This window comes from Argopecten irradians, chromosome 1 (genome assembly GCF_041381155.1).
Source record: "Argopecten irradians isolate NY chromosome 1, Ai_NY, whole genome shotgun sequence".
In the NCBI taxonomy this organism is placed as follows: domain Eukaryota; kingdom Metazoa; phylum Mollusca; class Bivalvia; order Pectinida; family Pectinidae; genus Argopecten; species Argopecten irradians.
This window is the reverse complement of record NC_091134.1, coordinates 36,730,458-36,757,644: the sequence shown is the minus strand read 5'-3', so window position 1 is coordinate 36,757,644 and position 27,187 is coordinate 36,730,458. Positions and strand designations below refer to the sequence as shown.

Below are 27,187 nucleotides of genomic sequence, written 5' to 3'. Positions count from 1 at the left end.
GTACTGCAGTATAACAAAACCCAGTCACATCGGCCGCACCTCGGATAACACAAAACAATCGTAGGATAATATGATTTTCACATTCCAGTTCAATCTTTTACAAATTAAAGACTTTCGGCAGACGACGTGTTCTCGTGACCAGAGCGCGTGCAGGACGTCCGATGTTGATTGCAATTATCCAGGGCATACCAGAAAGACAAAGTCGTCAGTCGCGTACTCTGCTCTCGTCACGGCTCTCAGACAACCAATCTCAAATTCATTTTCTCCGGAAGTTCCATGTTTACCATTGTTCAAGCTGTCTCTCCGGTATCCGCTCTGGACCAGCTCACGAACTATCTATTGCTTTGAGCCTTTCTCCGATCAATCAAATATGTGACACTTTTTTTTTCTTCCAATCATACTCGTATGAAATATTTACGTGCAGTTATCTCAAACATTATTGACTCTAAAACTAAAGATGCAATTATCGAGAAAATAGGCTTTGTAAACATTCCATGACGTATTACACTGCATGGCAGACAATCTGGTCACGTGATGTAGACATTGGTGACGTGTTGTTGTTTATAAAAGGCGACTATGACATACCATGACTGAATTCCTGCACTATGATTCGTCAGTCTTACGCATATTAAACAATGTACATTTGAAGTTTAAATAATGCCGATCACTTGCTTTTACATTCACAGGACACTGGAAATTTTGGTCGAAATGTGAAATTATAACCATGACGTAACAGTCATAGTGACCAACATCATCTCGCGGTAAATAAAAGCTGGGAATATGATAGGGTCAAATGGGACAAAGACGTTGTACATGCTTGTCTCAGCACTTTACCGAAGACCTTTGAACAACTGCCTTCGACCACAACATCTGTCAAGTTGATGTACAGTTATTGCACACTATAATGAAGTTACGGACGTGATATGCTACCAAATGAAATCGTTATTTTTGATACAAGAGCTTCTCCCATGTCGTGTCAGGTGATGTTACTGTGGGTAAACATGAAGGGTTGCGTGAAAGTTAGAGAACCTGGCCACACGGTAGGTTAACATGTTTAAAGACGATATCTGGTGAAGTACGACATCTGGTGAAGTAAGACATCTGGTGAAGTATGATATCTGGTGAAGTACGATATCTGGTGAAGTACGATATCTGGTGAAGTACATATCTGGTGAAGTATATCTAGATATCGGTGAAGTATATCTGGTGAAGTACGATATCTGGTGAAGTACGATATCTGGTGAAGTATGATATCTGGTGAAGTACGATATCTGATGACGTATACTTTCTGGTGAAGTATGATATCTGGTGAAGTATGATATCTGGTGAAGTACGATATCTGGTGAAGTACGATATCTGATGACGTATACTTTCTGGTGAAGTACGATATCTGATGATATACTGGTGAAGTATGATATCTGGTGAAGTATGATATCTGGTGAAGTACGATATCTGATGACGTATACTTTCTGGTGAAGTATGATATCTGGTGAAGTATGATATCTGGTGAAGTACGATATCTGGTGAAGTACGATATCTGATGACGTATACTTTCTGGTAAAGTATGATATCTGGTGAAATATAATATCTGGTGAAGTACGATATCTGATGACGTATACTTTCTGGTAAAGTATGATATCTGGTGAAATATAATATCTGGTGAAGTACGATATCTGGTGAAGTATGATATCTGGTGAAGTATGATATCTGGTGAAGTACGATATCTGGTGAAGTATGATATCTGGTGAAGTATAATATCTGGTGAAGTACGATATCTGGTGAAGTATGATATTTGGTGAAGTACGATATCTGGTGAAGTACGATATCTGGTGAAGTACGATATCTGGTGAAGTACGATATCTGGTGAAGTACGATATCTGGTGAAGTATGATATCTGGTGAAGTATGATATCTGGTGAAGTATGATATCTGGTGAAGTATGATATCTGGTGAAGTACGATTTCTGGTGGAATATTATATCTAGTGAAGTATGATATCCGGTGAAGTACGATATATGGTGAAGTACTATATTCGGTGGAGTACGATATATGGGGAAGTATGATAACTGGTAAAATATGATATCTAGTGAAGTATGATATCTGGTGACGTACGATATCTGGTGAAGTACGATATCTGGTGAAGTACGATATATGGTGAAGTATGATATCTGGAAAAGTATGATATCTGGTGAAGTATTATATATGGGGAAGAGCGATATCTGGTGAAGTACGATTTCTGGTGGAATATTATATCTAGTGAAGTATGATATCCGGAGTACGATATATGGGAAGTATGATATGGTGAAGTATATGAAGTAGTATTGGTGACGTACGATATCTGGTGAAGTACGATATTGGTGAAGTACGATATCTGTGAATCATGTATATGGGTAAGTACGATATATCTGGTAAAAAGTATGATATCTGATGAAGACGATATTGATGATGTACGATATCTGTGTGAAGTAGACTATATATGAAAGTACGATATCTTTGGTGAAGTGAAGTACGATATCTGGTGAAGTAGATATTGGTGAAGTATGATATCGTGAAGTAGATATCTGTGAATATGTGAAGTGATATCTGGTGAAGTATGATATTGGTGACGTGTTGTTGTTTACTAAAGGCGACTATGACATACCATGACTGAATTCCTGCACTATGATTCGTCAGTCTTACGCATATTAAAAAATGTACATTTGAAGTTTAAATAATGCCAATCATTTGCTTTTACATTCACAGGACACTGAAAATGTTGACCACATCATCTGTCAAGTTGATGTACAGTTATTGCACACTATAATGAAGTTACGGACGTGATATGCTACCAAATGAAATCGTTATTTTTGATACAAGAGCTTCTCTCATGTCGTGTCAGGTGATGTTACTGTGGGTAAACATGAAGGGTTGCGTGAAGGTTAGAGAACCTGGTCACACGGTAGGTTAACATGTTTATATCACGCCGGGTAATAACGGAATAAAGACGATATCCGGTGAAGTACGATATCTGATGACGTATGATATCTGGTGAAGTATGATATCTGGTGAAGTATGATATCTGGTGAAGTACGATATATAATGGTGAAGTACGATATCTGGTGAAGTATGATATCTGGTGAAGTACGATAAATGGGGAAGTATGATATCTGGTGAAGTACGATATCTGGTGAAGTATGATATCTGGTGAAGTACGATATCTGGTGAAGTACGATATCTGGTGAAGTATAATATCTGGTGAAGTACGATATCTGGTGAAGTATGATATCTGGTGAAGTACGATATCTGGTGAAGTATGATATCTGGTGAAGTACGATATCTGGTGAAGTACGATATCTGGTGAAGTACGATATCTGGTGAAGTACGATATCTGGTGAAGTATGATATCTGGTGAAGTATGATATCTGGTGAAGTACGATATCTGGTGAAGTACGATATCTGGTGAAGTATGATATCTGGTGAAGTATGATATCTGGTGAAGTATGATATCTGGTGAAGTATGATATCTGGTGAAGTATGATATCTGGTGAAGTACGATATCTGGTGAAGTATGATATCTGGTGAAGTATGATATCTGGTGAAGTATGATATCGATATCTGGTGAAGTACGATATCTGGTGAAGTATGATATCTGGTGAAGTACGATATCTGGTGAAGTATGATATCTGGTGAAGTATGATATCTGGTGAAGTATGATATCTGGTGAAGTACGATATCTGGTGAAGTACGATATCTGGTGAAGTACGATATCTGGTGAAGTATGATATCTGGTGAAGTATGATATCTGGTGAAGTATTATATCTGGTGAAGGATAATATCTGGTGTAGTACGATATCTGGTGAAGTATGATATTTGGTGAAGTACGATATCTGATGAAGTATGATATCTGGTGAAGTACGATATCTAACGAAGTATGATATCTGGTGAAGTACGATATCTGGTGAAGTATGATATCTGGTGAAGTATGATATCTGGTGAAGTATGATATCTGGTGAAGTACGATATCTGGTGAAGTACGATATCTGGTGAAGTATGATATTTGGTGAAGTACGATATCTGGTGAAGTACGATATATGGTGAAGTACGATATATAATGGTGAAGTACGATATCAGGTGAAGTATGATATCTGGTGAAGTACGATATCTAACGAAGTATGATATTGGTTGAAGTACGATATCTGGTGAAGTACGATATCTGGTGAAGTATGATATCTGGTGAAGTACGATATATAATGGTGAAGTACGATATCTGGTGAAGTACGATATATGGTGAAGTACGATATATGGGGAAGAAGATATCTGGTGAAGTACGATATCTGGTGAAATATGATATCTGGTGAAGTACGATATCCGATGAAGACGATAATACGATATCTGGTGAAGTACGATATCTGGTGAAGTATGATATCTGGTGAAGTATGATATCTGGTGAAGTATGATATATAATGGTGAAATACGATATCTGGTGACGTACGATATCTGATGAAGTATGATATTTGGTGAAGTACGATATCTGCTGAAGTACGATATCTGGTGAAGTACGATATCTGGTCAAGTATGATATCTGATGATTTATGCTATCAGGCGAAGTATGATATTTGGTGAAGTACGATATCTGGTGAATTATGATATCTGATGATGTTTGCTATCTGGTGAAGTACGATATCTGGTGAAGTACGATATCTGGTGAAGTACTATATCTGGTGAAGTACGATATATGGTGAATGACAATATCTGGTGAAGTACGATATCTGGTGAATGACAATATCTAGTGAAGTATGATATTTGATGAAGTGTGATATTTAGTGAAGTAAGATATTTGGCGAATGACGATATCTGGTGAAAGGCGATATATGTTTTTGATGATGTTTAGAGATGGACGATATCTGCCTAGGATGATATAATATCTGGTGCATGACGATATTTGATATAATACCATATTCAGTGAGGGACAGAGTCATGTTTTTGGAGATGTTTATAAACATAATTATATCTTATGCATGAGCAATTGGCTGTCTCCCAAAACACCTAAACACTCTACACACGCAACTCTCCACAAACACGGGAGGCCATCCTTGAATGATTCTGACTGTTTGATAGGACATTAATCAAATCTACAAACAAACCAATGTATGTTTTCATCGCGAGAGGGGGGGGGGGGGGCCTAGACTACGATAGCAATTTATTCTATTGATAATCTAACATATTATTGCTTTGTACTTGTGATACCCGATATAAATATCAAAACCATCAAGAGTAAAAAAAAAAAATATCTAGTATACAAATTTTTCATTCAAGCTTAAGTTACCATTTATAGAACGTACGTATGTCTGTCACTGTCTATTCCACCCTTTAAAGCTTTAAAGATTCTGGGTTTTTTGGGTTTTTTAAGACATTTGCTTTAATTTTAATTTTTGCCTTTTAAATATATCGGTAGCATACAAAACTCCTTAACTTGTTTTTATTGATAATAATGCTGTATTTAGCAGGAAGTCACGTACATAACCTGTTTCAGAGAATGGACGAGTTTGTGGACCTAATTGGTATCATACAGCGACGCTGTATGCTGAGAATGACAGAAGCTTTTGTTAGACACGTGCACCAAAATACCCTCACAAAAACAACATATTTTTCTAATGTGCTACGACAATTTACGTGACTCATTTATGACGTAAATATTTTTTCGGGACCAATTTAAATTTCAGTACTCAAAATGGAAGATATAAAAGGATGTGCCCCACACCGGCAGGGGTCCATTCATCACGTAACATTCAACTGTGGAAATAAGACCTGTAATTTCGTTTTTGCTTTTATATGTTAAATTACCTACGCTGGGATATGTTTACGTTTTGTTTATCTCTCAGCTGCAGCGGCTATTACAGACAATATATTAATATAACCAATAAGTATATGTGTGTTGTAAACTGAAGTTATTTAGTCTTATTTCATAGATTCGAGGATCGTGCATTTTGAAAATATATAAAAAAAATAGTTAAGCTTAACAGTTAGGCTTAACATATAAAACGTTTTAATTGATTTTGGAGCCTTTTATTTCAATATTTCGGACGACCTAATTGCGAAAAATGATGTTTATTGTTAATGTTGGGGTAAAGCCCCCAAATTAAGGACAGTTTACACCATACTGTCCATATTAATTTATTACTTGGGACATTTTTCTCTCGGGCCAGGCATAAAATAGGTCATGTAAATGCACGTTATTAATTATCAAACTAATTAATACGTTGTATTTTAAAGGGAAACAAAAAACAAATAATATAACATGACACCAAAACAATAAACCATCAATGTTTGGTCAATATTATTTACAAAAACAAAACCCCCCCAAAAAAAACCCCACATATGACTGTTACACGGTTACTTGTATTTGTTATCCATGGATATTGTACTAGTATGCAGAAATTTGAAACAATATCATAGCAATTTGCGAGAAAATGCGGCCATTGGTATTCGATTAAGACCGCAGTTCTATTTCTTCATAATTCATCATGTAACATGCACATACACAATCTTTATGACACGAAATCTACATCGGATTCAAAGTGTTTGTAAAATGAAATCAACATCAAGGCCAGTACCTTCGGATAGGCCTTCAAGGCCTTCAATTCTAATGTTTCGTAACATAGAGTACATTCTGTACAATACGATATCGACATCGGGTTCCATTTTATCAACAGTGAAACATATCATTTATGTTCATTGCATAGTGAAAACCGATACCATATATCATTATACCAACTGTGTTACAATGTTGCGATCCCAAAAAAGTACACGTTTTTGAATAATTGTTTTTAAGACTAGTTAATCATCCATTCTGTTGATTTCAATGATTCAATGATTTTCAATAAACAGACGTGCATATGTACATGTGCGCAGGCAAACTGTCTTCAGGTATGTCCAGGTAAAATTCAGGTTAAGTACATAAAAAGAGCAAGAAGCCAATCCAGTTCAAATACTTGTCCCGAATCTAACATGATTTTTCGGGTCCGACTGACCTCAACTTGACCTGCAGTTTTCTTCATGTGAAATTGGTCTCAATTTCAGGTCATTTGCAGACGAATGTCAGATTTTTTCAGGTGAAATTGACATGAAGACATTTTGTCTGTGTGAAATATATAAATATTCTTAAGTTTTGACTTGACCAATCACAGATGACGTCTTAAACGTTACGTCTATTGTGATTGGCTAAACAAAGTTTAATATAGTTCATGATGCATGACCTTGAAGTTTACCGTACTTCGCTGTTTCCGCCGATACTCCACTTCTGGAAGGGAAACTGGAATGGGACCCCTCCTTTCAGGCCTCCTATTCACACCAGTGATGTTCTGGTCCGTGTTGTAGACAGACATGTGTTGAGATATATCTGATTGAACACCAGAAGTGTGTTCTGATGAAGAAAACTTACGATGTTAATGGGTGAAACATGTGTAGGCACGGTGAAGTCTTTAGCCTTCCTTCTGGTGTGGAGTGGAGGGGTAGTTATCTCATACTCTCTAACAGTGCACTCTCTCAACACTTGGTGCTCCCGGCCGTCAGTGGTAAACACTACTAATAATAACAAAACTGAGGTATTTTGTTTCTTTTGAATCAATACATGGAGGTCCGATTAGATTCCATAGAACAAAATTAATAAACAATGCTAATTTTGGTCCAAAATATAGAACCAAACTTAAGTAGAGGTACAAAATGTAAATAAAAATAAAAGAGAAAATGACTATATGAATCTAAAGAGTAAGTATTTACCTCTATATTGAAGCCACTTGCTAAATGTATCGTATGTAGAACCAAATCAAATGAGATTAAGACGTCGACCTTAAAACTTCCTGTTAGCCTTCGTCGACATACATATATATATGGGAATCAGTGTTGTTAATTTACATGTATCTGACTTATTAGAGATTGTTCTATTGTGCTTTGTGTCAATGTAATTGACTCATTGCGATATAGTTAAGATCGAATGTTTCCTAATTTCGGAAACGGGGTCCATGATAGCATCGCATAACGTAACTTTCATGCCAAAACTTTTTTTACATTGGTCATATACATGATATATATGAATTGATTTATTAACTAGCTTCAATTCATTTACGAGCATTGTCGAATAAAAGTTAAAACATTGCAAAGAATTTATGAAAGGATCATATGTTGAAGATATTTTGCATCATTTACCACAAGAAACTACAAATTGATGAATTTCAAAGTCAAATTGAGTGACAGGAATTGCAGCGAAGACAGCTATTTCGTCAAATTAATTCTCGACACATCACCTCATGTTGACATGTTGAGGATCTCGGAAATGGACGGCAATAAAAATACTTGCACAAACACATAGAGAATTCGGTAAAATCACAGGAGCGTGGCGTTCTGTCAACAATATGTACCATAAATATATATACAAAAACTCTTATTTACTATTTAAAAACGATTGTGTACGATTGTGATCAGATTAATGTTGATAATGCTTAGAACAAATTTTACAGATTGGTTTCCATACCCATGGAAAATTTTCATTCCTGATGGTTTTTTTTAATGAAATAAAGGAGATATTTATACATTTTTATACTATATATAGTTGACAGAACGTCAACCTCCTGTGTTGTCTATTCGGTAGAAAAAATAGTTCGAGACAATCAAGCATATTTTTTAAACGGGTTTTAAATATGTTGAAGTGTTCGGGTTATTGAAGTTCAGCTTACATTATTCGCAAACGACACAATGTACAGTGTATGTTGTTAAGAGTGCGATGTATAACATTTCCTAGACGGTAATTACTCGCCATTTACACCAAACCAACCAATAACGATGCCAAAAGGGATATAATATGACTACCTGTGTTTAACACATCAACATGGTATGTTAATATCATTAGCGCAGACTTGTGGAGTCGTATGACATACAATGTGTTCCCCACGTGTAAATCAACAACTCGAAATAGCACCATAATGATGGCCACAAAAACTTAAAATCAGGATTCAACATCAGGAAAACTGCATTCAATTCTCTCAAACCTCGTGCCATGTCTTAAAAAAGAAATTTCTACAAATAGCATCTTATCAATAAGACAAAACCAATCCAGCCATCTAAAGTCCAAATCATCTCCGAAACATGGCGATATTACCGTGGCATATCACTTGATGAAACGTATCCTTTCTCTCAGATCAAGCTGGAACTCTCTAACCAAACTCAGGGTCACTATCTCTCTCAAAGAGGAGTATCAGAATAATGTTACGTCCGGCTTCTTTTTATGTTGGTTCGTGTTTTATTGCGGTTACTTATTTCAAAGGAAGATGAAATATGTACATCATTTTTGTATTTGATATCTACATCATAATGTTTCCTTTGAGAAAGAGAAGCCCTTTTGTTTGGTACTGTAGGTTTTATCTCACGGGCTGCTTCACATTGGGTAATGTCTGATATATTGTTTATATAGAGGTATCATTTCATTGATCAGTCAGTCTGTGATTTGGTGAACGTTACAAAGTCGATTAAAGATATTTGAACATTAAGGTTTATGCAGCTGCTGTAGTTATTAACAGGAAAAATAGGACTAATTCGTGTACTACGTAATATCCGGTATCGTTTGTGTGGGACTAGTATCTCCAACTCTTTGTAATCTACCGCTGAAATGACGTTAGCGCGGGATTTCATCTTTTGACGTCATTCCATCTCCAATATAACCAATAGTCCAGCATAAACGTTATCAGGTATCATTTGGTATAGACTGGTTCCCGCCTCAGTTACCTCCCTTGCGTACGCTTCACTGAGGACCGGTAGCGGGTAGCCATCTTGAGTGGGAATTCCAACTCCAGAGTAGTGCGCATCATTTCTGCGCATGATATGTCATCATGGAGACGGCTACTTCCGTTAAGAGAAAATAACGTCATTAACGTCGTTCCTATGAACACTCTAAACTCTGTTAGCACGAAATGATTTCAAAACTTAAGATCTTATTTACTTTTGTTTATATATCGTTCAAATAAATTATTTATTCTTTACGTTAAGATCCGTCGCTTCGTGCGTAAAGGGGTTTCCCACGCCTAAAAAAATGTGATGCAGGCGAACCGGATATGTAGATTGACCAATCAAAAAAATCATCATGGTTACCCGCTACCGGTCCCTAGTGAGCGGAGCGCAGCCTGGCGGAGAGTAGAGAACTAAGGGAAGGGAACCAGTCTACATTTGGTACATGAATTAGTCCCATTGTTAGCGGCGTGGAAACTTTTGCTTATTTCACTGTCATAAAATCTTTGCGGATATATTCATACACGGACATACATGTACCAGCAAGATCTAAATTTGAAATACGAATAATTAGTCTATTATATACGGTAGATATATATACTGCGAAATACCGCTCATAATTTAAACTCTGCCTTAGCTAAAATAACCACTCGCAAAAATGTCCACGCTTATAAGTACTTTATATTATTTTCACTATGAAGAGCAAGGGTTGAGTCTCGAACATGACGGAACAAGCGAAAACGTTGGGCTAGAACCTAGCAAACTAACATGGGAGAAAGCGAACAATATGTTGGCGAAGATAAATGATACTGCTAAAAAACGAATGATCCGAAAACCTATGAAACATACTGTAAAGCAACATTCTTTCGCGGCTACTAAATCTTACGACGTGTTTCAAAACAATTTCGCGGAGATCGAGTTTCGCAGATTCAAAACTAAATGGAAATACCTTTGAAATTAAGTTTGTAAGAATTGTGGACGATATTAATTCGCGAAGGTAAACTTTCGTGAATTTACCTTGATCGCAAAGATTGCGAAAATAAATCGTAAGCGAAAGAAAGTGGGTTTACAGTAATATACCAATAACTATAACAAACTTTCCAACACGTAGCTACACTGTCAAGTTTCGAGATCCTACCAAACGCGAGCTACAGTAACGAACGCGATGTGAGGTGAAGGAAGAGTATGCGAGGTACTGAACGCGCATACCCGGAGTACTACGAGGGAAGACTAAGCGGGCTGAGAACCTCCCTTTGCTTCGCTCTGGCAATACGGATTAAAAGGAAGGTAAATAACTCTGGTAGATCAGAATTAGAACCTACAATGTTTGCTACCAAATACAGGAGCGAAAACCTACCAAACGTGAGGAACCTGGTTCGCTCAGTGATACGAAGAAAGAGTTATATTTAGCGGGGAATTTCAAAGAACGCACATTGCGACAAGGGAGTTAAAATGCACATGGGTAACACACACAAAAGAATAAAAAAAGTTAACTTCTGTCAAGATAAAAGATTGATTATTTTTAGAGGAAGACATTTTGTTTGTCGGGACTTGTTGATGAATATTTTATACAAAGTGACGATATCCAGGTTTCTGCCCCTAGTATTACAAGATATCACAACTTCAAAATTCACTCTGGGTTCTAATGAGCACGTAGCTATTGTGAGTTGACATTTAAAATTTGACGGGAATTATTTGTCAGTCAGTAATTACATTGTATTTAAAAGGCGATTGTTTGATACCAATTACACCAGATAAATAGCGGGATGCGGGAATCCAACTGGTTGATTTTAATTGATAATAACATATATCCGCTGGCGAAGTTGATTGTTAACGGTAATTAGCTCGTGATTTTGACAGATGAAAATTGTGATGCGAAGATTCGCCGACATTCAGCCTTCACGTCTTTCGAGATGAAGAATTGTATGATAAAAATCGATTACCTTGGAAACATTAGTAATAATAAAACACAAAAAAAAAGTTGCTTAAATCAATATGTACCATTTAAATAATTTAACAGCGTGGAATTATAACTATCATGTATATGTACGTATTATGTATGGAGAAGAACATATTTCAGTTAAAATAGTTTCTTAAAGTAAGGCAAATATTCAGTGTTTCGGTACGATACGATTTATCGTTACAGAAGTCAATAGAAATGTCTACCAGATGTAGCCTGCATGTTAAAGTCGCAGCATCAATGCTATTGGAGCACATACTGTGTATTTTGTGATATGATATGATGTAATATTATAAAACTGATTTTTCAAGGTATCTTACGATGTGTCATATAAATCAATTTTCTGATTACTTCATATATGTATATATTTTTTTAATTTTGTGCGAGTTGGGATTTAAACATCCATACACATTTCTATATAAAGCAATTTTCGGAAAGCATTGCCTTCGAAATATTAGGCCTTCAGATTAACGGGCCTTACAAGAAATCGGGAATTGTTGTGTTGATGTCAAGATTTGCATGATAAGGGGAGCAACTCGAGTGATAGGCAACTAACTTTAACCCAAAATAATTTTAAAATCTCTGTAAAAGGTACATACATTAACAGAAATAGCTTTTACTTTATAAAATTAAACTTGAAACGAGTTAACAGTTTCATATTTCTACAAATTATTAGCTTCTTAGATATTATTCATAGTTGTTCATAAGTAGCATGGTTTTATTAAACGGTAAGGAGAATGAATTATTAAATATAACATATCTTCATCTATAGAATGGTGTAAATACCTTATGGTTAAATATAGTATATATGATCGTATTAAGTGGTCATATAGAATAACACTTAGTGCAAAAATTAATCACTTTACATTTAGTTGAAACGGAAAGCTTATCTCCTGTTACAAGTAATAACTAAAGTATGTTTGTAAAAGAGGCACAGTTTAAAATATTTTATAATAAGAAGTCCAAAGTTCCTTGCTGGTACATTTTTGTATATAGAGGTTCCCCAACAAGTGACTGTTGTTTATCATGTTTTTTTCAAACTCTATAGTTATACAGACGTGACCATTTTCTTGTCTTCCTTCAGGGAGACTTACATTTACAACGATACAATATGTAGTGACACCTTTCCATATAGTGCCTAAATAGAGAACCAATGTTCTATTATTTGATACTTTGAATAAGCAACTACCTGTTAAACAGTTAATAATCCAATGCTATTTTAAAGAAAATGCGCTATGAAAAGTAGCCCGAAGATTAGAGCCAATCGGGATCAAGAGATCTTAGAGTTGGCCAATCAGAGGCGCCGTAGATGTTTACACACTGGAGTGTGAAAACATAAACGATAACCAATTGCAACTGCTGTGGAATTTATCACGTGGTTTTCCATTGTTAAACATGCATAGTTATGGGATAAACATGCATCTCCGATCCAACCATTTTGTATCTTTAAAGATTAGTCACCCTGTGTCAATGGATTTTCGACTTTTTTTCATGTACTGAATTTTGTATATAATGAGTTGCCGAATACAATGGAACCTAGATGCATGTCTGCACAAAGGTTGCTTGGAGAAAAACCTGAGTAAGGATTTTTTTGGCAATAAAAGGCATATGCTGCAGAAACAACAAATGCATCTTATTGTTTCTTTTTTCCATATTACTTCCTCAGTCACGGAATTCATATGAAATCTTCATCAAAGAGATACACAGTAGTACTCTCTTTTACTATAGTTTCTTTAGGAAAACATTTGATACTACAAGGAAGTATTCGCGACAATTTTCCTACGGGTCAATAACAGCAATGACAACCGAAACTAATAAAAGAAATTTCATGAGTACCAAAATTATTTTGAATCAATATGCGGGTACAGAAGTGGTTTGTCATCCACATACTTTACTATATACATGTAGCTTTTTTTTTTAAATCATTCCTTAAGACTATTTGACCTTTTAGCAATTCGGAATGTGTGATTGTTTCAAGATTTGTAGGGTAGTGGAGGCAACTCGAAAAATTCGCCATCACATGTAATAGGCAATCACAAATATCATCTCAAATTCTATTCCAAATTATACGAAATCTATAAAGATTGCAATTCATAACAGAATAAATTCATCAACCAAAATGTTCCATTTTAATGGGGTTAACATTTGGTTTTATAATCCCGCAAAAAATCGTCCGAAGAAGAAATCAATGAATGACCAATATCAAAAGGCTTTTAAACTATATAAGGAAACGATCTTTCTAACAAAAACAGGTTTACCTATTTTTATTACAAAACAATTGTTTAGTGGCGGGCAGCGTTTTACTGTTTGGTTACTGGATCCTCTCATTATGTGGGGGTATAGGTTTAAGGAATTCAGTACGAAGGGTAATAAAATAAAGCATCTACAACAAACGACATTGCATGTAATAGGTATAGTCATGTAGGCGATAAACTAGTAACTAAATAACTAACATTTGATTAACAAGTTTAACACCAGTTTTGATCGAATATAAACTTTAATACATTGAAGGATATTTGTCAAATAAACACACTAGAAATGAAAACCTTAAAAATTTTCTATCTTAATATAAATATATAATATGTACAATATTCATAATGTTAAATAATGTTATCTGAATATACTTTGCCCTTTTCAGCTAGAAATCTCTGAAGATAAAAAGATAATGACTTGAAAAAATAATCACTGTAAAAATAAATTCTGAAATTAAGAAGAATAATCACATCTAATTTATTTAAGTAAATCAATACATTGAAAAGTGTTAAAACATAATCGTGTATAGCAACATGCAACACTTTTTATTTCATTTGAATCTTTCAAAGAAAAACTTGGGACGTCAATAATGCACTTCAAATACAAAATATTTATCTCTCGATGGAGTGCGGCCTATTAAAAAAATAGCACACGAAGTACATAATTAATTACAATGCAATATACAATTTTGCATATCGTAATCTGGTAAAGTCACAGATATTTGTTATCCATCTGTTGTAGGATTTTACATTAGAAATTATGTTTATGTTTGCACGAAATTCCCGCTGTAAGTGCACTGTCATACAAAGATGGAATGTAAAGACTATTTAAAGAGTTTTTCTCACATATATTCGCGACATTTAAGAAACCTTTAGAGATAGTTTGATTGTCGCATAGAAATGCCTGTCCTAGCATTACGTTTAAAGTATGTTGTACATGTAAGATTTTCTTGCAAGCATGCAGTGATGGTGCAACACCTTGGCGTCTCTATCATAACTTCACTATACACATGAAACAAAAGAAAATACTATTTTTTCAAGTGTTTCTTTTTCTACGTGAGTTAACATAAGTCATAACTATACAAAGATATGACATTATAGTACAAATTACAAATAAAGTATGATATATAACAGTTAGTTCAAGGTTTCCAGCGTGGAAAACTGTCATTGTTTTACCTGGCAACTCACAGCTTGAAGTGTACTACGTCATCGAAAACTAATATCACGATATTGCAAAATGAGCTCTTATCACATCAAGCCATATCAAATCAAACCGTAATATAAACAAAAATGTATACTCTATTTTACCTCGCGAATATGGTGCCGTCTGAAATATTTTCTTTGAATAGTTCCTTGCAGCTAGATCTCTCTCTCTCCCTATAGTGTATCTTTAGAGACTGGCAAACCTAACCATGGGAACTAATCACATGCAGGTCCAATTAAGACATCCATCACGGGGGTTAGTTAACATGTCAGTCACTGAGAAAAAACTCATTAAAACACGTGGATTTTTTTATATTCAAATCACAAAATATCTGTACACCCACACTAGGAACCTCAATCAGCTTTTAAAAATCAGTACTCATATGTTTCTAAGTCTGGAAGACTATCTAATGCATCTTGTTCAGTAATACTTTTCCAAGACTCTGGGATGTCTGTAGGCTGCTTTCCATAATGATCCGCTAACTGATCGTTATACTGACATAACACCCATGCCCAATATGTGGATAAGGAGATATCGGACTTGGGGACAATGTTCCAGTCAGGGTAAAAATCTTTGTAGTTTTTGTAACGACGGTAGCGTTTCGAACCGAAAAACTCCTTTAATCTTATCAAAATAGTCGACTCAAGCTTTTGTTGTGATCCTGAGGCAGACTCAAAGACATTTGTATGTAATCCGACCTCTATGTTACAACTTTCGTTAGATAATTTACCCAACTTCATCCAGAAAGTTCCATTTAATCCCATGGGTCTGTGTTGGATACACCTGTGTAGAAGCCTGTGATCCTGTCCTAATGTACAGGGTTCGTGACAGAAGGGACACGAACTTGTACAGCCCCAGACGTGATCCATGGCCATTTTATAAGGAGGTTGTTTATTATCTGGCCAAACTACTGTATACTTATCAACAGCGCTGAAGTTTGCTTTCATTTCGTTAAGCTTCTCGTCGATTTCTTTCATTAAATTCTCTGAGAATTCTAAAACATCAAAATCCATTTGATCACCGAAGCATTCATTATGATTTGCAGGGACCGGGATAATTGATTGGAGTTTGCCATGGAACTCAACTAACCATTCGTTAAGTTTTACGGCCCTTATTTCATCTTTAACTTTCTTGATTTGTGACATCACTTCAACGATAATATCCGAAGCCATATTCCAATAAAGGCATGATTGTTTTGTAAAACATCTGTCGTTGACAAAACGGTGTAACCACTCTAAGGCATAGGTATGTGGATTTTGAATATACTTTATATACCTATCGAAGCTGTTGGTTTTGTTTTTAGCTAAATCTCTCATTATCTTCACAAGTAAAGCCTCTTTGGAACTAACTTCTTCTAAAGTGTCAAGATATACCTTATGATGAAGTTCCCTCCGTATATATTCATCTATATGTGGGCATAATGACACACATACAAGTTTAGCTGTGCCAAACATGGTCTTCTGAAAGATTTGATGTTGAAAGCGAGCGAACTCTTCTTCTTTAACCCTATCTAGCTGAGCTTGAATGCTATGTTTTTTCCTGTATTTGTTGTCTAGTTCTTGTAAAAGTGGACAGGCGAAGTCACACACAAAAACGGCTAGCCTGATTGTATACAACTCTTTTAAATACACCCCAATTTCGTTTGTGTCGTTATAGGTTTTCACTTTACCCATGATTTCCTTAATAAAAGATGTCATTTCTGTTCCAGTGAATTGTGATATATCTTGAAGATGAAAATCCTCAAATCTCATATCAACATATCGTAGTAACTGTTCGGTAAACAATTTCAACGCTTTCTGAACCGGGCGATTACTTTTCTCTACAACACCTAATTTGGCGCCCATGGTTAGCACATTTCCCCACATGGCTTTATTCATATTAAATCTATGTTTAAAAAGCTTTGCGTCCAAAATTAATAGTTCGAACAGCATCTGATACACATGTATATTTTGAAAAATCATATTGATGAGAAGACCGTTCGTCTTCAAAAATTTTTTTTTCTTCTTGAAATTCGATGCGAAGAATATTTGTCAGCGACTGCTTTATATCAGGTGGGGCTTCCTCTAGTATATGCAGATCTCCGACATGTTTCTCCCAAATTCTATTGAAGTTATGTTTGATATCTGATATCCCACTATATACAGTCGTTATGCCTGATGGCGAACTACGCAAATACTCGCCATTTTGTGTTACAAAATCAGTTAGGTCTTTTCTCACACTTCCAAGACTTTTGCTAATTGTAAGCATACCACTATATCTATTACACATTCTCTCTAGCCCTTCCTTCAAAGTTAACTCAGATTTTTGAAGAGTGGTTCTCCACATTTGCATCAAATGGTCTTTCCATTTGTTGATACTTTCTTTATATTCTTGCTTGTTCAGACTTTCATCTAATGAACATTTTAGGATGTCTGCTTCTCTTTTCAATTTTGACTTGTACGTTGCTACTAGACCATTATAACTTTTTCGCAATTCTTTGTCGGAAGAAAGGTCTTCAAATATAAATTTTGATTGATAAACCATGGTCCACATATCTTTCAAGTTGTAGTGTTACTTTGGCAAACCCATTTTCCAGCGTATTATACGCATTATATTCCAATGTATTCCTAAAACTAAGCACGAAATTATGTGTCAAGATTCCTTCCCAAAGGTCGCTTAGATGAACATTTATATCAGAAAGGGTTTTGATATTTGCCGCCATCTTTGCAGCTAACGTTTGGAAAATGAACGTTTTTATATTCTGCGCCTTTTTGCTGTAACCTGGATTGATTGAAGCCATTGGAGGTCACCTGTCCATAGATCAGGGAAATAAAACACGTGTGTATGGCATTGGAACCCGATAATTTCTCTAAAATGTTGAATTTCGTCTAAATTTTCCAGTTTTGCTGCTTTCTGGGTCATTTCATTCAATTTTTCTTCCAGTTCCTTTCTTTCTGTAGTCAATTTTTTATAAACATTTTCAGCTGATACGTTTTGGTGGGTAAAGATGCATGACTGGCTGAGACAAAGGTTTTCGTTTGCAACTTTTAGTCGCAGAAAAGCATGGATACATACTTGTATTATATTCTGTACTTCACACGTATTTTCTCCTTTTATGTTGATAATGGTGATATCTGCCATCCCTATCGCAAAAGTCGCAAGCTCGTTGTCATGCTTTAAGTTCGTGTCAGAGTTCTGTGCACGCAGTCCCTCTGTATCCAGAACGAAAACATAATCAAATGAAAAATTATTTTTTGCTACAGGTAATATGTGTGTGAATATACCACGAGTACATCGACCGACCCCAACTGGAAACGAAACACCAAATAATGCGTTTAGCAGAGTGGATTTCCCAGAACTCTGAATTCCAATTATTGACAAAGTCAGAACCTTTTTATTTTTTGTTAAATGCTTAAGTTCTTTGAAGACGGCCTGAACCCATTTCAGTGGTATATCATTTACATCGCCGTTCATCAATTCAAATGACACACCTTCAAATAAAAGATGCGCCAAAATTTTAGGTAGCTTTTCTCGATCATCTTTCAAAAGTGCTTCAAGTTCAAACAATATACCGATTTCACGAAACAAATGTTCGAACCCTAAGGAAACGTCAGGTTTTAATTCTTCTGTAGGTAGTTCTTTTAAAGATCTTATATTTTCGTCAATTTCAAATGATAAAAAGTCAAGGAAAAATAATAGTTCATCACCTTGTAAACTCTTGATTGTTTCAATGAAACATTTAATCAGTTCTGATTGTTTTGCCTTTGATTTAATTTCTTGTAACATTGTTTCTTTATCTGCAGTTCTCTTTCTTTCCATTTGCAATTGTCTGTTTGTTTGCACATATTGTTTCCATATATCTGTTTGCAAGGTAGATAATGATTCTACTGTTAGAGTATTGAAAACATCTAATGCTGTCTTCTTTGCGCTTTTTAACAAATCAGAACTCATTTCGTCCACAAAAATGTTTTCCTTTCCAGGTTTACAAATTTCATAAAGTGTACTACAATCTTTCGCACTGGGATAAGTTTTATCCTTTGTGTGCGAAATGGCTGAGGCATTCAAACAGGCGTTTATGTTTTTCATGAGCAATGATGTCAACGTATCATCTCCTAATCGCTTACCCTTTTGAGCTCTATTGATAAAACGGACAGAACAGTGAGTTGGTATAAACTTTTTCATCTGATCGAGAAATGAATCCCGATTTTGTTTCGGAATTTTATCCGACAAAAGAAAAATAACGTCTCGTCGAATAAAACCCAATTCGTGGACAACTGAGTCGTTCTCAAGCATCTTTACATCGGCAGCAATAACGATGATATTAGATATCTCATTCAAATAATTCATTGTTTGCTTACATTCCAAACTATCCCCTCTGAGATTTAAGACCATGGTGACGTCTTCAAGCTCTTTTTTGTCCCATGAACCGGTGGGAATATACCATGCTGCTTCTACCAGACCTTTACTCAAGTTCTTCTCTACTTCTCCTAATGGACAGTCCATATTAAAAAATGTCCTATCACTGTTGTCATGTAGTAATAAGTTGGCAATAGATGATTTAGAAAAATTGGGTCGTCCTAACCGTACAAATGAAATGACATTCTGCTTACAATTAATGACGCTTTTTTCATTATCTTTCCTTTTAATAGTTATGTCGCGAAAAGGATACAGTGATACTTTTAATACGTTATCAGCTGATGGGTCCCTATATATGAATGGAACAGCAAGACGACACAAAAACATTTTTGTACATACGTGACGCTGGAGAATTGGGTGTAAACATAAATATATTGACATAAATACATCTAGCGGATGTAGCTTTATATCATCATCATCATCATCATCATCATCATCATCGCCGTCGGTGTCATCATCAGAAACACCATCATCGTCATCATCATTTTTACCATCAGCATCATTCCTTCCACTAACACCATCATCACCACCAACAACACCGTCCCCACCACTACCACCATTAACACAGTCCCCACCACTGCCAACATTACCACCATCAACACTGTTCCCACCACTGCCACCATTACCACCAACAACACCGTCCCCACCACTGCCACCATTACCACCATCAACACCGTCCCCACCACTGCCACCATTACCACCATCAACACCGTCCCCACCACTTCCACCATTACCACCATCAACACCGTTCCCACCACTGCCACCGTCTCCACCATCAACACCGTTCCCACCACTGCCACTGTCTCCACCATCAACACTGTCCCCACCACTGCCACCATTACCACCAACAACACCGTCCCCACCACTGCCACCGTCTCCACCATCAACACCGTTCCCACCACTGCCACCGTCTCCACCATCAACACTGTCCCCACCACTGCCACCATTACCACCAACAACACCGTCCCCACCACTGCCAACATTACCACCATCAACACTGTTCCCACCATTGCCACTATCAACATCGACCCGACCGTTATCACCATCAACACCACTACCACTATTACCATTCGCAGCGGTTGCAACAGCAACAGACGCAGCAGCAGCAGCAGAGCTACGATAATGTTCATATAAAACATCTTCTCTAGCCGACCTATCAAGCATTATAATCTTACGTAGAATTGTCCAAGGGATGTCTTTGAGCGTTTCGGGCTTCTCATTCTCTCTGAAACACATCATGTCTGTCGTCTTGAATTTGGCTGGGAAGTATTCTTCTAATCCAAGATCAATAACTGCTTTTGGAACTGAAAATATAAAGGAAAAAATAAATACAAAATTACACACCAGAGTTTTCGCTATAAACACGAAGCAAAGTGCCAAGTGCATATTCTCAATATTCTTAAATAGGTTATTTATTATTTTTGGCATCGTCCATTACTATATAAAGACAGAAACATGTCATTGAGTGCTTATGTTATATGAAATTTATTTGGTATTTAGATATACCATGATCCTTTAGGTGAGCGTTATGTCAAATTACGAAAAATAATTATTTCACAGTACAAACAATCTGAAATTAAAGCAGTTGCTATACTGCTGTCACTACCATTATATTTACATAGTGTTTCGCAGTTGTATTAGATATGTGTTGTCGCAAGCCTCCTCGGTTGCACTAGATTGGTTTCGGTCTTGGGCGCTTGGCCTGTACGTATATAAATTATATCTTTTGCTTTCCTATTGTTGCCTGGCTGTGTTTCTCCTGTCGGATCACCATCCTTCATACCTCCTCTCCCCTTCACTACGATGTGGATATTTTCATTATCTTCGACAGTTGGTGGGCAGATGTTGTTTATAATTTTGCCATTGTGTGTCAGCATATAAGAACCTGATGGTAATCCATACCTTTTACCAATCACAGCATCTAAGTCTTCTTTGGTGTTATTCTTGGATATGTCATCGGAAAACAAATACTTCGAATGTTCATAAAAATGGATATTTACAAGACAATGTTTTTCTCCGTGGTCATTGTCTGAACTTTGTTTTAGCATATTGCCATTTTCGGTTTTCTCTTTGTGAAAACATAGTTTGAAATGCTCATCATGATGACCAAAACATTCTGCTTCGAAACTGTTGGTCGTAGAGTTGATTTTACTTCTGCTTTCATTAGAAGAGCGATGTTTCATACTCGTACCATCTGAGATAGTTTCGGTAGTTTTTTGCTCGACTATAGGATCATTTGTATATGTTTTTTCTTGTCTTTTTCTGTGTTTGATATATTTATGTCCCTCTCTGAAGTGTATCGCTTCTTTCGGGAAGAACCCTGAAATCAAAATATTATTCATTAGGTATCAATCATAGGTATTTTATTTCACAACATGAACTGTATTCAGATTTGAAATAGTTAATGGGAACTTACTCTGATTTCCGGAGATCTCGATTCTTTTCTTTTCTTGCGATGACGTTTCCTTATTCTGCCTGACTTACGGGATGCTGCAGGTGCCGGGGTAGTTGTGTGAATACTGATGTCTTTTCTGGGTCGTTTTAACTTTTGTGTCTTCCGTCGTGGTGGATTCTGTTGAAGGATGTTATACAAAGTTTCTGTGCATGGCTGATCACGATGATATGACTTGTATGTTATGTAAGCTCCAAGTCTCTTTTGTTCAGAAAGTTGTGATGTCCCTGCGTTAATGCAGTAGGAATCATCGCTTCTGGGGCTTAAACACTGGCTCTGGACGTGACATCGAGGGTTCCTAATGTGTGATGGTTTAAGGTATCTAGTGTCCCGCTTCACGTGTTTTCTCTGCAGTATGAGAACACTGCCGTTGATCTTCAGATGCTTATTAAGAAAGAAAGCAATAATGAAAGTGTAATTGATTATCAGTTGACAAAATAGAATATCATTTTAAATTACGGCAACGTGAAATTAGCACCGTATTCGGGATTCGGGATTCAGGATTCGAATAGCAAATCCGGTGCCAGCATTATTTGTTATTAAAAAAAAACAAGTAAATCACAATTTCAAAACGTAAAAATAACCAGATCGAAACATAATTTCACAACCTCAAACAAACTTAATACCTTGATAAATTGTTTTGAGTTCGAGTAACGAATTCGGTTCTGGTAAATTTCTTGATGCACTTGTAAAAAATGTATAACGTTTTTGTATAGGACCAAATTGAATGTTAAATCTTTAAATGATGAATGAATAAATGTAAATATATTATTTTACTTTAAACATTCAGAAGAAGTTACTTTCCTTAACAGAACTTTCAAACTTATCTAAATCAACACAATACTTTAAAGTATTGAGCGTAAGAAGTTGATTTTAAATGGCAACCATCTACATATGTATATATATTCTTTGGCCGGCCGTAACGTATTAATGCTTAGTTATGCATTTACCCAATTCCATGCACCCACTGAGACCCTAGACAACTAAATACTAGACAATTAATTAAAAAACAAAAAATTTAAAGAGATATTCATCACTATATAACGTGTCAATATCTTTTCGGTCATTGCATTAGTAAACGTCACCGTGTATGTCCAATTTTTTAAAGTTTAAAAAATAAACATTTGATGACTTACATTGTTTAAAGCCAGCACACAGTCAGTCGACGTCGCATCAAAGAGAGAAATGGCGCCATAACCCTATAAAAGATAAAAGCAAACCAATTCTTGGCTCTTGGGTATACTTTTATTTGTATGTGTAGATAATTAACATAACACTGTGCAATGTGACAGCGTAGAATTAATTGTATTTAAATTTATTACAATGGTTGATGTTCGTAATAAATCTGTCTTCAAAACTGTTTATTTAAGGATTAAAGTTTCTTTCTGGTGGTTCTATCGAAGGATAAAGTTGAGTAGGGTATCGATATTTGGAATGGACCGCGAAGCCATGTTGCAGCGAACAACACCGACTCACCGACACACAACATGTAAACATTGCGACGTCATCGATTTTGCAAAACTGTACATTGTACAACATTATTTATTTATCATACACACGGAAGCATTGCTCAAAGAGGTACGGTAGTACCATAAACAATGTAACTTTTCTACATTTGTATTTACACACGTACATGTATATGTGTTCAAACCTATTTTGATATTCGGTACTGAAAACACCAAAAGTTTCTGATTTGGACCATCATAAATTCATCCGCGCGGCTCCAAATTGCGCGTGACATACTCAATCTATCGAGAAATAAAGTTGAGTAGCCTTTGGTTGAAATCAACGGGGTTTATACTATCAATTCACCACTAACTGTAAATAGTAAGACATACCTTGTCTGAGCTCACCCAAATACTGTTCACCTGGGCAACTGCAAAAGAAACTAGAATTTGTTATGGACAATATGACGGGGTTTACACAAACACGTAATTAGGATCAAGGTCATTAATATTAACAAACTTGGTAGCCATTGATCTCAACATACCTAATATCCGATCTCTAGGCCTTCAAGAACTTGACAAGGAGTCGTTCAAAGATTTGAGATTTCCCCTGTGATCGTGAATGAAATCAAGGTCATTCATATGAACAGACTTGGTAGCTATTTATCCTAACATACTGCAGGTCTAATATCAGGTCTCTAAGCCTTCCAAAACGTCACATGAAGTCGTTCAAGATTTTCGTTTTTTTTGGCCCATGTGACCTTGAATAAAGATCATTTGTAAGTATCAAGATTTGAAGCCATCCATCCCAGCATGCTATATGCCCAATAACAGACGGCCAATGTCATTTATATTTACAAATTCGGTATCTCTTTATATCAGCATGCTTTATGTGCTATATTAGGTATCTATGCCATCCAGAACTTCAAAAGAGTTGTTTCAAAGTTTTTTGGCCCCTGTGACATTGAATGAAGATCAAAGGCCATCCATATTAACAAACTTGATAGCTATTTATCTTAACATGTTACAGTCATTTATCGCAGCATGTTACATATATACCCAACAACGGGTCTCTAGGCCTTACAGAACATGAAAAGAGGAATTTTAATGTGGGTTTTTTTTCTCTCGATAAAATGCATTTTTGAACTTTAACCTTATTTTCCAATCTGAAGTTGACCTTTTAGAAAAAAAAGAGTTACATTGATTATTTGTTCCATTGTTATTCTGCATAACATGAAAAATGAAAGAAATTCGTACAAATGTTAATGAGATATTGACCTAATTTTAAAACCTGAAGTGAAGTCATAGCGGCCATGTTAGAATTTTGACCAACATGAAAATGTTGCTGTTACACTTTCAACTCATGCCATACAATATGGTGACACAATCATTGGCCTATCTAGTTAGTTTAACCATATTCTATTTTCAATTAAGTACATATAAATCACAATATATTATACAGTTTGGACTCAGAAAAAAACTATAAAATACTTATATCAGACTGTCTTAGTATATACATATATAGCACTAAATAGAGAACTAGCTACATGTAGGAATTTTGTATTTAATTGCTGTTTATAATATGGAGAAATAACAGAGGAGAGGAGCAGAGGAAGAAAGAAAGGGTGAAATAACAAGAGAGGGAAAGTGAAGACTGGGTGAAATAGGGGAACTCTTAAGCAATGGATACGTATAGATATAGTCAATATGGTAAATCATAAGAACCCAAAGTGCGATTTAGTCTGTGAGACGAATATTGACGGAGCAGTGAAGCGGAGCTGAGGGTAGTATGTAAAATATGAGAACAAAACCTTGTTAGGGACCTGCAAAACTAATCTCTATTATCTACAAAAAGTTTACTTCGAGAGATACAATTTTCGGAGCAACGGAGTTTATTGTCAGCAATGGGTGTATCCAGGGAGAAGATAAAAATTTAGTGTATCTGATATCTCTATAATTGGAGCAATGCAGAACATGGTGTTCAGTGGTCTCGTTTGCCTGACTAAAGGAGCAGAGGGGACTTTCTACAAGATTACAGTTAAATAAATGTGATTTTAAAATGCTGCAGTTTATTCGCAACCTTGCATGGTGAATCTCATCAAGACGGTTACTGTAATAATGATAAGGAGGGACATGTCGAGAATTTCCGTGTAGATATTTTTTTTTCAAATTACTTAATGATGGGTTAATTTTTACTTCGGCAGGGAGAGAATTCCATAGGGCAATAGAAGACGGCAGAAAGGATATTTGAAAGAAATTGGTTCTGTATAAGACGTTCCTTAGATAGCCAGCGTCACAGATGTTATATTAGTATGTCTGTCCTACGCGGAGGAAGATCTGATTGGTAAGAAGGGGAAGGACCGAAAATCATTGTATATATCTGTACAATTATTTTATGTTGCGTCTAAATATCAAGCTATCCCACCCAGTTTCCCTGTAGAGATGTTCATGACTAGTAAGTTTAGTACCCCGGTAATTATTCTAGCAGTTTCCAGTTCACTGTTTTCTAGTAATTGACACTAATGATTTGTTAAGTTGTCCCTGATAATATCTGCATATTCAAGAATGGATAACTTAGAATAAGCTTTTTTGATCATATACTCAACTTGGGCAGACCAAGATCCATGCTCAGAGAATAATGTACCTATATGATTGTGTGACTTTACTTCATTTATAGGAACATAGTTCATGAAAATGGGAGGATGGATTGGCTTATTATGTTTCCTACTAACCTAAAGAGATTCCGTTTTTTCAGGATTAAAATTAAAGTTATATGTGCCGTAACTGGGCGATAATTTTGAAATGCTATTTTTTCATCATTTATTTATCAAAAACCATAAGGTTTGATGAATAAAGCTGTAAAAATCATTCAAATGGCTTCAGATGACTTATAAACGTTAGTTATAACACAGAAATTTTGTACTGTAAAATTGTTGTTTTTATGCCTTAAATATGTTTAAATGAAAACATACCTGCAGAAGTCACTTTACAATTACTAAAAACATTGTAAAAATGTGTAATGAAATTGTAGACCACAATTTGGCTTCATGGTCTCACCGTATGTACTCATTTCACTTCACTATTGATGTAAATATATGATTTTTGGCAGTACTGCCAAAAAACATTTTCAGCTCTTTTTGTACATGTATAATTAATACCTATGTATTGAAAGCACTGTAATTGTTGGTAATTTTCAAAAAGTTGGTAATTTTTGGTGCTGAATAACATATCAAAAGCTCATATTGATTCGTGAGTATGAAAAATACGGCACATTTAACTTTAACTAACCAGTTTTTTAACCATACATATATTTTCCTTAAATTATTATTTAGCAAATCTGCACAGGCATGTGGTGTATCAACGATGGCATATAGCATAGTGTCATTAGCAAAAAGTTTTATAATAACATTTAAAACGTCGACTATATCATTAACATAAATTAAAAACAACAAAGGGCCCAATATTTACCCATAGGGGAAACCAGCCTTGATATCCTTCTCCATACCAGTATTTCTCAAGATATCAGTAAAACCTTCGAGAGAAGCATCCATATTGTCATTATCAACATATGATCCCAATCAACATTAGAGGTTTTCTACAAACTTATGATAATCACCTTTGTCGTACAACCAAACAGTATGTTTAATTACTGAATTTAGGTACAGTGATATCAAGGCTGCAAAAAACAGGCGATAATACCTCAAAGGTTGACCGAGAAAACTTTC

The 27,187-nt window shown here is 35.7% G+C and overlaps 2 protein-coding genes across 4 annotated transcripts in view; both read right to left on the bottom strand.

Annotated features, from left to right (window-relative positions):
- Positions 1-14,310: 14,310 nt before the first annotated feature.
- On the bottom strand, positions 14,311-21,748 carry LOC138323896 (interferon-induced very large GTPase 1-like). The gene is given in 4 exon segments (XM_069268863.1): positions 14,311-17,197; positions 17,686-17,957; positions 17,960-20,869; positions 21,310-21,748. Coding segments are annotated over 4 exon segments (5,277 nt in total). The 3' UTR covers positions 14,311-15,541.
- The window catches only part of LOC138310407 (uncharacterized), a 21,104-nt gene continuing 15,220 nt past the window's right edge, over positions 21,304-27,187 (bottom strand). The window contains exons 3-7 of one of the 3 annotated variants that reach the window (XM_069251633.1): positions 26,931-26,994; positions 23,856-23,893; positions 23,154-23,216; positions 21,982-22,401; positions 21,304-21,885 (exon numbers count right to left, since the gene is read on the bottom strand). In XM_069251633.1, the coding sequence (XP_069107734.1) occupies positions 21,790-21,885; positions 21,982-22,401; positions 23,154-23,216; positions 23,856-23,893; positions 26,931-26,934 (621 nt within the window). In that variant the 5' untranslated portion in view covers positions 26,935-26,994 and the 3' untranslated portion in view covers positions 21,304-21,789. The remainder of the gene's footprint in view (positions 21,886-21,981; positions 22,402-23,153; positions 23,217-23,855; positions 23,894-26,930; positions 26,995-27,187) is intronic. The other 2 variants (XM_069251620.1, XM_069251626.1) reach the window with 2 other exon arrangements.